Raw genomic sequence first — 11036 nt, 5'->3', positions numbered from 1 at the left:
GTCCACTCTACAAGGCCTTCCTTATACAACTCCCACACAGACACACACACACAATATATAACAATATTTTTATATAACAATATGACATATTTTATTGTTATTAAAACAAAACAAAAAATAAAGACATGACATCATGGACAACACATTTTGGGGGATTTAGGCCACAATTTTAACATTTGGTGCATGAGTTCTTGAACATTGTTGCGTTTGTTAATGTATTTAAAAAAATATTTTATTCATGAATCAAGTTATAAATTAAGTTAAAGTAAATTCATAAGATTAAAATCAGGGTTATGGACTCAACTAATGCTCTACTATTGATTCCAAATATGTAATCTCATCTCATTTTCTGAACCGCTATATCCTCGTTAGGGTCGCGGGAGTGCTGGAGCCAATCCCAGCTGTCTCCGGGCAATAGGCGGGGGACACCCTGAATCGGTGGTCAGCCGATCGCAGGGCACAAGGAGACAAACAAGCATTCACACGCATACCTAGGGGCAATTTAGAGTGTCCAACCAGCCTACCATGTATGTTTTTGGAATGTGGGAGGAAACCGGAGTACCCAGAGAAAACCCACGCAGGCCTGGAGAGAACATGCAAACTCCACACAGGTGGACCGACCTGGATTTGAACCCAAGTCCCCCACTGTGAGGCCGACACACTAACCACTCATCCGCCCTATACTATTATTGTCATTATACAAAAGTATAATGTGATTTAAAGCTTCTTATTTTTATTAAATAAAAAAGCATTCAATTCAAGTATGTATATAAATAGACATTTAAGTTACACTGGACTAAACACAGAGAGAAAAGCAATCACCGTGTGTCAGTTGTTGGAAATGACAGTGTTCCAAAAGAAGGAATAAGTGTGCCACTTTGTTACACATGCCCATAGGCTACAAGGGGCCATTTACCCAAAAACCATCATTGCTCGTCTTCCATCTGTTAGTGACAGGAGCAGAAGAGGTTGTGGTTAATAGAGCACTAGTGATTGATGAGGTAGCTTTGCCTGTCATCAATGCTGGAAGATCAAGCCTGATATACTGAAGCATGATATTCTACTGTCGTGTGGCTTAACCCTTTGTTGGACACTCATTTAACTCATTGGCTGACATTGAAAGGGCTTGATGTCGAATCCATTTTGACAAGGAGTGGCTGGCTGTGAAATATTTTTGCTATGCCTGCCTTCCTAGCCAAAATGGATTGGACGCCGAGCCTCGTCAATGGCACAGGAATTTCAGCATCTACAGGTAGTCCTCTTCAAATGAATTGGATGTCCATTGTTGTCAATGGCAGACAATAAGTTAAATACCACATAATACACATTTTTATTTATATATATTTGGAATCAGGTGGCCCAATGACTGAATAAAACAATGTATGAAATTTCATCGAGTGAGCATTATACTGATATCTACAGCCCAAGTGAATGATTGAATGAGTGATTCAACTTCATTATTTTATTATTATTATAATTCAAAAAAACATTAGAGCATTTTGGTAATGAGCAAAAAAGTGTCACAAAACAGGTTTCGTAATAATAAACTTAATGATTATATTGAACAATACCAGGATATAAAAGTCAAAGTGAGTGTAAATTAGTGATGTTTACCACCATGGCAGAGCCCAGGTGTTTTTAATTGCAGGACGTCCGGTGATGAAGACGCTGACAACAGAAGCAAACGGCCCGTTTGAATGCCAATAAAAGTTTTGCAACTAAGATTTAAATGACTTTTTACCTGGAAAATAACACAAGAATGACTTTAAACAACTGCAAGGTGGGTGCGATTTGATTTTTTTGTGTCGCTTTGTTTGGTGGCTATTCACCACAGTGATTAAAAAATGATAATGAACAATACGCGAGTTAGTTTTCGATGTTTCGATATTTCATCTTCACTACAGCTGGCTCTTCTCCTCTTGCTCGTTGTTGGCTTTACACAGCGCCGAGTTAAAGGTAATTCCAAACAATTGTGATAGCGTCGTGCAAAGTTAGTTTGTGTCACTGTGAAATATGTGATCAGGAATCTGCGACGTGGAGGTTTGCGCCACCAACCCAGAAAGATGTGCCCTGTCCAGAGACAAGAGCACCTGCAAGTGCCTGGAAGGGTTTTATGATGACCACTGTGACAAAGGTATTTTTTTTAAACACTCGATTATTTGGGTTGGACATTATTAGTATTATTATTATCCAAAATAAAGCCAGGTAATTGGGCGTTTTTTCGAGAGGCTTGACCCGTCGCTTTGACGCGTCGTTCCGTCCGCCATATTGGTTGTGGCAGCTAGAACTAGATGCAAAACGTGCCCTGTAGATAACTATTTCGTGTTAGCCTCATTCGATAAATGACATTTCTATTCGTTAATACATTTTTTTGTTATAATCAAATCGTTTAAAAATGTACTCAAGTATAGATCATAAATATTGAAATTTTAATTATTAAATAGTTGTCAGTGTTAAGTGAGCAGATCCAAAAAATGTGAACGGGATTTCTGAGGTTTTTAAACATGGGGTTTAAATTTTCTCAAAATTTTTATATTTGGTGATTCGTGGAATTTTAAATGGTAAAAATGGCAAACCCTTCCATTATGTTTTTTTCAGCCATTTTTTTTTTTACATTTCTCTTTTGAAAAAAATGCTTAGGCTTTTATGAAATACAATTACATACTTTTGCATGTTGTTTGTCGTGATTATTTAGATTACTTATTTGTATGCAATGCAAAAAGTATTGGACATCACTGCAACCCTCAAATGTATATTTAAGTTGATTATCTGACATTGAGTCAAAGCCATTTTAGTATTGCTAAAAAAAATAATGATTGAAGTGTTTTATTAATTGAATCCTTGAATCTGTTACATATTCTAGTTGTCCAAGTTCTTCCTTAAGGTGGGGAAAACCTCTTATTTTTACAGATGCACACATCAAAGTATTTTGCACCAAAAAGTACATGGGAGTCCGAGCACGAGAGGAGTTCTTCTTGTACTACAACACGCCGGTGACGTCTTTGCACCTTCCCAATAAATCGTGCAAGGCGTACAGGGAAGTTATCAACAAAGTTCCATACTACATGGTGAAGCTTAGCAAAAATGAATACATCAACTGTGGAGGCAAGTCACTTGAGGTGTGTCAGCATTGCAAAGTCCAACAGTGATTTGTCCAATTCATTTATAGCTCATTTCATAATTTATACATGTTTCTCTTTAGAAAAACTTCACCCATGTCACTTACACATTGAGTCTTCAATCTGAACCTCGTGCTATAGGAAACATCATCAGAGATCCAGTCATCAAGCTGGATTTCACATGCATCTTTCCATTCATCAGAACGGTCACCCTACCTTTTCCCATTGAGCCTGTTTCCAGGTAGTCCCAATTTTATTTCCCCATTCTTGTTCTCAGTGCTCTATGTAGTATTGTGAAAACAAATATCTCACCCTAACACATTTCTGTCCGTGCCATTTTAATCAGAGAGCCTTAAGATGAGCCATTTATTGTCAGTCAGAGCTCAGTCTGCAGTTTTCAGTTTTGGGTGAGCGGTCATCTGAGAGTTCTGCTTTGTGCACATAAACAGTGAAGCGATGGTGCGTGTCGATGAGTTGGAAGCGACCATACAGATCATGCTATACACGGATCACAGCTACACAACTGCCTTCAGCAGCGCCCCAACTATCGAGCTGGGAGACCAGGTCATTGGTTTGGCTTCACGCTTAATTCTGCTTGGTCTATCCGCGGTTCTATTTCGATAACTTTTGCCTCGCCTTCAGGTGTATGTTGAGGTGGCCGTGACCGAGCCAGCAGACTTTTTTCTCCTTCGGATAAACGACTGCTGGGCCACGCAGAGTCGGAATGCCAATCAATCGGAGGGATTGGTTCACAGCCTGATTAGGAATGGGTGAAAGACTGCTCCACGGTGACGTTCACATTGACTCGTATCGTATTTATGAATTGTCCTTCCTCCTCCGAGTCCAGGTGCGTGACCGATGACACGGTTGTTTTCCACGGCTTGACCGAGGAAGAATCTGGCCTCAACGGGCAGAGTTCCACCATTCACTACAGCTTCGCCATGTTCCGCTTCACGGTGGAGCCGCATTTGTTCTATCTGCACTGCACAGTGCAGCTCTGTGACCCAGATGACAGTATATCCTGCACCCCTGTGAGCTCTTTACTGTCAGCTAAACCTTTCATACTGTAAATTCACAATCACACGCTTTTTGACATAGGTGCTGACAAACAAGAAATTTGATCGAATTTATCAAATTCGTACACTGCGGCACTTTGCTCAGTTTTGTGTCTTCGGTCACATTCATTTGCCCCATCAAAGTTAGTAGGGGAGTGACCTAGAAATTTCCCCAAACCAAGAGATAGTGACACGAAATCAACAGGATGTGATCAATAAACAGGAAGAAGCAGCCTGGAAATGCCTGTCAATTGGAAATGATCCAAAATTTAATGGAAGTGGCCTGCAAGTACCCTCAACTTACAAGCAAATGACGCAAAATTAGAGGACTAGCTCATCTTTTCATGCCATTGGAGGCAGCAATGGCAACCAGTGAGTTAACTTATTTGGCTAAAAATAAACCGACCCAGCCCACGTGATCTAATTTCCATGAATACGGCCTGCCAACCAAATCGAGCATGACACCTGATCTAAGCGACTTTCCAATGTCCACATAATTTGTCAGCGTGACTGAGTTGGAAAGATTTTTCACAGTTTAAAATATTCTTTTTTTTCTTCTGTTTCAAAAGAACTGCAAGTCCATCACCAAACGAGAAGCGTCGCGGGTGGACCCCGCCCAAGGGCTCTTGTCATACGGCCCTATCAGAATTGAAACACCGGATAAACCTAGATTGAGTATGCCACTGTCATATTGTATATCTCCTTTGCTTTTTGATGGAAATTTGGAAATAACCCAAGTGGTGTCTGTTTTGCTTGCAGACATAATGATGACGCTGGTTCTTCCCGTAGCAGGCATCTGGACCGTTGGCTTCATCCTCATCCTCGTCATCGCGATGGCAAGAGCTGGCCGTAAGATCGCGAAGATTGACCAGCCTCGAGGGTTTCAATAAAATATTGAAACCTTTATCCTTTTTGTCAAAAATGAGAGGGAAAATATCACAGAACCGACTTATTTTCACTTGCTATAGCAGTGGTCACCAAACTTTTATTCCGAGGTCTTTCAGAAAAAGTCAGAGGATGGAAAGGGCAATCATACATTTTTACACTACTGAAACAAACTTTGCAGTACAAAGAGAAAAATATCCAGCAATAGCCCCAATTTTTTTCCAACCAAAATGACAAGATTACTCAATTTATCAGAGTTGACTCGGTCTATGTACATTTGCAATAGAAAATCCTAAAATTCTACATTCTTTTGATTTAAAAATGTCAGGTTTTCCAACCCTGATGTAATGGAGTGGCAACTTTTAAGAGACTATCTCCATCTAGTGTAAAATCTTAAAAGTGCGACAAAACCAGCTGTGAATTAAAGCTGAATTTTGTCTTTGGCCATTTGTTGAGGCCCAATAAAAATTGGGCAGCGGGCTGCAGTTTGGAGACCCTTGTGTTATTGCAAATGAAATGGATTGATTTATCAATTAATTATCGGCTGTCATTTACGGTGACAGATGTTCGATTCATTTGGGGCTGGCAGTGAATGATCACAAGAGCACATCACATGACACGTTTGAACTGTTCAAGCGAGAAGTGACATGTGGTACGAAATTATTTACATTTCTTGATAATTGTACTTGTGAACTTATATTTCCGTATGGGCGTGAAAACATATGGTACTAATAATAGGGCTGATCTTACTTCGCGTTTTTTCGATTATCCCGGCCATGTCTGGTCTACAATATCTGCGATATTCGAGGAATTAAAAATTCCTTCATGAAAATGTAGTTTTCTTGACAGCCAGCAGGGGGCAATGTCGGCTTTGTGTCCATTTTTCCCCTGTTGACTCGACGTACCTTGTTTATGTGCGGGTGGGCTCTCAACCTCGGAACTGTTGGACCGCACATTCATCAGTCTTGCAGTATTTTCCCCAACTCTTTTACCAAATCCCTCTGCGCGTTAAAGACGTCGGCGACGGAACTTGAACGTATTTCAATCTTGGCCATCTTTTTACGGCTGCTGTTCGTCGCAATGAAAGTCCGAGTTCAAGTTGACCTCCGATTTTTGCTTGGAAGCAGAGAAGCTAAATTGATTCGGAACACGTACATTATGTAGTTTCACCAGTTGACTGCAGATTCTCTGTTAACGTCAGTTTTTTTCCTTTATTCAATCTTTAGGTTTCTCTAGTTGACGACCCACTTGTTGCCTGCCTCGTGTTGAGTGAGAGGACGCAAAAAACCACGGCACTTTGGCCATAAAGCATTCCTTTTTTTGCTGGGATTTTTTTTCTTTGTTCCGAGGGTTACTGCATTAGACCCGGAGATGTCAGCACAAGAATCTCGAATTCAAGTAGTGATCACTTCTGGTTGTTTACTTTTTCTGTTCCTCGGTTGCACAGCTGCTGATGTGCCGGAGCAACAGAGCTTCAATGCAGAGGTAAATCACATGAAGACTTGAACTAAAATGCTTGTATTATACTGATGACTGATAAATTAGACATTCATCTTTTTATCATTTGAAGGGAAAACAACATGCATTATTAAAGACAATGTGCTGTCTAGTAGTGCAACCTTTTTGTAGGCATGTGTATTAATGACACCAAAGGTAAGCAATCTGCCATATAGTTGCATTTTTCTGGTTAAAATAGAAGCAGCATCGATAAAATGTCTCACTACCTGTCTGATGTCCACTCACTACTTAATTCATATTTCTCTTCACTATTACAGACAAAAAATATTCTGTGCCCCCCTATTTATTACACTCAATTCTCCTCACTGGAATGTATTGATTAAAAGGTGTTGTCTGTCCTTTTAGCCCATTGGCTTGAAACAAAAGTGATTGACTTTAAATCTTTTGCTTCACTGCCACCCTGCCCCAGTTCAAATGGATTAGACATCTATTGCCTCCAATGCCAGGGGATGTGTTAACATTTAGTTAAATATGATCCAGTAATTTGTGTCAATTTGCACGCGATGTATGAATTTGTGGTTATATTCACGCTTATTCAGTCCTTCGCAGCAATTTTGACAGAATTTTATGTAGGACTTGCATAACAATGCTATATACTTGACACAAAACTAACCATACAGCCAGGCCCCAGGTACAGTAAATACCCCTTCTAATCTTTAACAAGCTGTTCATACAGAAATAGGCATGCACATCTCTGGGTGTGTTACATGTCTTCATGGGTTGCACACATGGAGGTTCTGGGACTCTGATGTTTAAACAAAATGCCGGCCGTTTGTGTTGCCTTTGAATCTGCTGAAGAATTCTTTAAAGGCACGACTCTGAAAGTTAGGGAGTCAGTCGCACTGTTTTCCTATCAACGTGGCGTCGCTTGCTCCAGCTGACTGTCAGTGACACCCTGGTCTTTGGTCACGGGTCGTCATGATGCTCAGGTTCACAGATGGGTCGAGGCACAACTGAAAAATATTTTCATGAGTTTCCTCAACATCTGTTTACATCCTTTATTTTGGCTGTCAGTGTAGAAAAGGCAAAGGAATGTGGTAATATTATTAGGGCACATCTGGTTTCGATCTGCTTCTCCTTTTCTTACTTGGATAGTTCTCCAGTTATTAAGTAATGGCTGCCTTCCCAGATTAACATTGTTCCTGATGCTTGTTTTTCTTGAATCGCAGAAGATAACAACACCATAATATTTCTCAATCAAAGCTGACTCCTCTCCCTTTCGCAGACGTGGCTTCGTCAGTTCGGCTACCTGTCTCAAGCCAGCAGACAGATGTCCACTATGCAGTCGGCTCAGATCCTAACCCAAGCCATCAGTGACATGCAACGTTTCTACGGCTTAGAGGTTACCGGAAAGGCAGATGCTGCCACTATTGAGTAAGATCTGTATTTTTCTGTTTTTCTGAGTTGTCTGAGGTTACGATTACGACGCCTGCGCCTTGTTCACCAAAAGCAACTTTGTCTTGACACAGACCTTATGTTGCCAACGGTCAAAGTCTGCAGAACTTCTGGTTCATGTAACGTAAAAATTTGCATGTATGCTTTAGGTAGCAACGTTGATGTGTTGAGTTTTGTGTTTTCTTGCCTGTCTCTAAACACACAACATTTCTGACAGAAGTGAGAGAAGGAGGGTTGGCCAGAGGGAGAAGGTTTTGGTATCGTTTTGTTGGGGTCACAGTAGTCATCGTTTGTGCTCTTGGTTGCAAATAAACCATTAAAAACCCTAACCACACTCTCCAGCAATAGTGTTACTATGTACAGTATCTTATTTGTAATTTTAATGAATTTTATATTTTTGAACAAATGTTTACGACTTAAAATCTATGTTAGAGCGGAACTGTTTCAAAACTCGAGGACTCCCTTATATGATCATGTGTAGTGCCCTCTGTCAGAAAGCTCACATCACTTTTTTGCATTTTGCGTAGGGCCATGCGTAAACCTCGTTGTGGCGTTCCCGACAAAATAGACAGAGGTGATGGTGCGAGGAGGCGACGCTATGCACTCACAGCACAACGGTGGGACAAAGACCACATCACCTACAGGTACACTAACATTCTTACCTTTTAAGTAGAATGTATATTTGATTAAATACACTTCTTCGGCTCAGTATATTAGACCAGCACATCCCATCCTCCTTGGGAGCGGAGAGGACACACGACGCCATCCGCAGAGCCTTTGATGTGTGGCAAAAGGTCACGGCACTCACCTTCAGCGAGCTGCCGGCCAAACGGAGCAATGACAGCCAGGCCGAGCTCGCCGAAATTCTATTGTTGTTCGCCTCTGGTTTTCACGGCGACATGTCCTTGTTTGACGGCGAGGGCGGTTCACTGGCACATGCTTACTACCCCGGGCCAGCAATGGGTGGGGATACACACTTTGATGCAGATGAGCCTTGGACTTTGGACAATCCTAACCACGAAGGTTAGTGGGTTCCAGATGAAAACAATTGCTTCACTTCCACCCTCAGTTTTGTGTCACATTTTACCAACAGCCCCTCTCGTAATTTTTTTTTTCATCTGGTGAAGTCATTATATTTGAATGTATTCACCCAACATTGTGATCTTACTGTCTATGCTGCAGGTATTGACCTCTTCCTAGTTGCGGTGCACGAGCTCGGTCATGCTTTAGGTCTGGAACACTCTGAAAATCCCAATGCCATTATGGCTCCTTTCTACCAGTGGATTCACACGCACAACTTCACACTACATGAGGATGACATCCAGGGAATACAGCACATTTACGGTGAGAGACTCTAAAGTGACATTCTTTTGTCTCTGAGGACAAATTACAACATTTTCTTTTGGAAATTTCACCTCAACTCTTGTATCTGTACTGCAAATGCATTTTGTTTACTTCATCATATGCATGACTAGTGATTGAAGTTCTAGGTATGGTTTTCATTTCACTCATTGGGTGACATTGACAGAGATAGAAGTCCGATTTAGTTTGAAGTCTGAGAGCCTAGCGACGAACAAATGTTTATTCACTGCCAAACTCTCCTAGTTCATATGGATTGGACGTCTACCAGTAACCAACTCATTTAAATTCATGGCAGAAGGATGAAAAGAGCCACGTGATTGGCACATGCCGCAGGGCACGTTTGGACAATGTGTGGAATCTTTAATGTCATGTGAGGTTTTAAATATACCAATTTTTTAAAAAGAAAAATAGAAAAGGAATTGGTGGTGAGTCTAACAAGTAGAGGGTAGACACATTCTAGACGATTTTTACATACTAATGAGCAAAGTATTGAAAACCAGCAGTTGTTTTGACTCCTTATGCAACAATGTTTTCATCTCTTAGCAACCAGTGCAACATTTTTATCCACAAAGTACTCAATTAAGTGAGAACCAAGGCACTTAGTGGAAAATGACTATGGGTAATGGCAAGGGCGTTACGTGAAAGAAATATATTATGTTTTAAAAGCAGCAAGTTGACTTTTCTTTGTCATTTTATCACTCTTCCAGGACCCCCTCACATTACTGAGGCTCCCAAACATACCTTGCCGACCTCCCCTCCTCCTCCTGAAGAGAAACCTACCCTTCCCTCAGTTGAATCCAAGCCCAAGACCCCAAGTGCTAGTCCGAGCTGGCCCGGACCCACCACTCGGGCCGCTATTCCCACCACCACCCATCCAGATCCTGAAGTCACTCCACCTGTTAGAAAGGATGTACCCCTTCCTCCATCCACTCGCCGGCCCCCCAAGAAACCAGATAACGAGGCCCCTGATATCTGTGATGGTGACTTTGATACCGTGACACTACTCAGGGGGGAGATGTTTGTGTTTAAGGTGAGATTTGAAACATTCAGAAAATATGCCTAATGGCGTGCTTACACCACGAAAGTCCATACTTTGCAACATTTTTGGTTTGATGCGGTTCCTAATCATGCCTGAGAATGTTCATTAAATAAAAGAGAAAGAAAGATTAGTTTCACTCAATCCACAAAATACTAGAGAAATACACAAGAATGTCCGGTGAATGTCTGTTTGATCATGTTCGCAGGATCGCTGGTTTTGGCGAGTGAGAAGGAACAGAGTGCTGGATAACTACCCCATGCCGATATCTGTTTTTTGGGTTGGTCTTCCGAACAACATTGATGCAGCCTATGAGCGTCATGATGGCAAATTTGTCTTTTTTAAAGGTACATGCTCAGCAGTATAACGTTCTCTGTTAACTAAGCACATACTTAACACATAGACCATCTTCTATCCTTACTTTTAACGCAACACAATTTTGTCATCCACACAATATGCCAGCGCCCAAAAACAGATCCTTTCGGGCTATGACGGCATCGCCAATAGTACACAAGTATCTGTTTTGTTGCGAATTTAGTACATGTCATAAATGACATCAGCACAACTTGGCAGTTGATCCTGGCGCTGTCCAAGATGGAACAGATTGCATAAGTCCTCTCCTTATTGCTGCAATTTTGCAGCATTCATCTTTACTATCAGGCAGGG

At 41.2% G+C, this 11036-nt stretch overlaps 2 protein-coding genes across 4 annotated transcripts in view; both read left to right on the top strand.

Annotated features, from left to right (window-relative positions):
• Positions 1–1613: 1613 nt before the first annotated feature.
• zpd (zona pellucida glycoprotein d) lies at positions 1614–6420 on the top strand. 2 transcript variants are annotated; one of them, XM_077597377.1, is made up of 11 exons: positions 1614–1780; positions 1905–1956; positions 2024–2134; positions 2911–3119; positions 3203–3360; positions 3569–3683; positions 3762–3889; positions 3967–4150; positions 4744–4849; positions 4934–5023; positions 6286–6420. In XM_077597377.1, the coding sequence occupies exons 1-11, from the start codon at positions 1730–1732 to the stop codon at positions 6297–6299; spliced, it is 1218 nt and encodes a 405-aa protein (XP_077453503.1). In that variant the 5' UTR covers positions 1614–1729; the 3' UTR covers positions 6300–6420. The 2 variants fall into 2 exon arrangements, with proteins under 2 accessions (XP_077453503.1, XP_077453502.1); XM_077597376.1 differs by lacking the exon at positions 6286–6420 and having other exon boundaries at positions 4934–5080.
• The window catches only part of LOC144071888 (matrix metalloproteinase-16-like), an 8282-nt gene continuing 3645 nt past the window's right edge, over positions 6400–11036 (top strand). For both annotated transcript variants that reach the window (XM_077597375.1, XM_077597374.1), the window contains exons 1-7: positions 6400–6544; positions 7803–7951; positions 8500–8616; positions 8682–8995; positions 9155–9316; positions 10042–10364; positions 10579–10717. In XM_077597375.1, coding sequence (XP_077453501.1) covers positions 6431–6544; positions 7803–7951; positions 8500–8616; positions 8682–8995; positions 9155–9316; positions 10042–10364; positions 10579–10717 — 1318 coding nt within the window. In that variant the 5' untranslated portion in view covers positions 6400–6430. The remainder of the gene's footprint in view (positions 6545–7802; positions 7952–8499; positions 8617–8681; positions 8996–9154; positions 9317–10041; positions 10365–10578; positions 10718–11036) is intronic.

The sequence above is a fragment of the Stigmatopora argus genome, chromosome 3, assembly GCF_051989625.1.
Source record: "Stigmatopora argus isolate UIUO_Sarg chromosome 3, RoL_Sarg_1.0, whole genome shotgun sequence".
Taxonomy (NCBI): domain Eukaryota; kingdom Metazoa; phylum Chordata; class Actinopteri; order Syngnathiformes; family Syngnathidae; genus Stigmatopora; species Stigmatopora argus.
The sequence above is the reverse complement of the archived record's forward strand: the minus strand, read 5'-3'. Positions and strand labels throughout refer to the sequence as shown.

Excerpts from the sequence above, each read along its gene's own strand:
- zpd (XM_077597376.1), top strand. The coding sequence starts at position 1,730 with ATGACTTTTTACCTGGAAAATAACACAAGAATGACTTTAAACAACTGC. Across the intron at positions 2,135-2,910 it reads TGATGACCACTGTGACAAAG|ATGCACACATCAAAGTATTT; the intron begins GTATTTTTTTTA and ends TTATTTTTACAG. Across the intron at positions 3,361-3,568 it reads CCCATTGAGCCTGTTTCCAG|TGAAGCGATGGTGCGTGTCG; the intron begins GTAGTCCCAATT and ends GCACATAAACAG.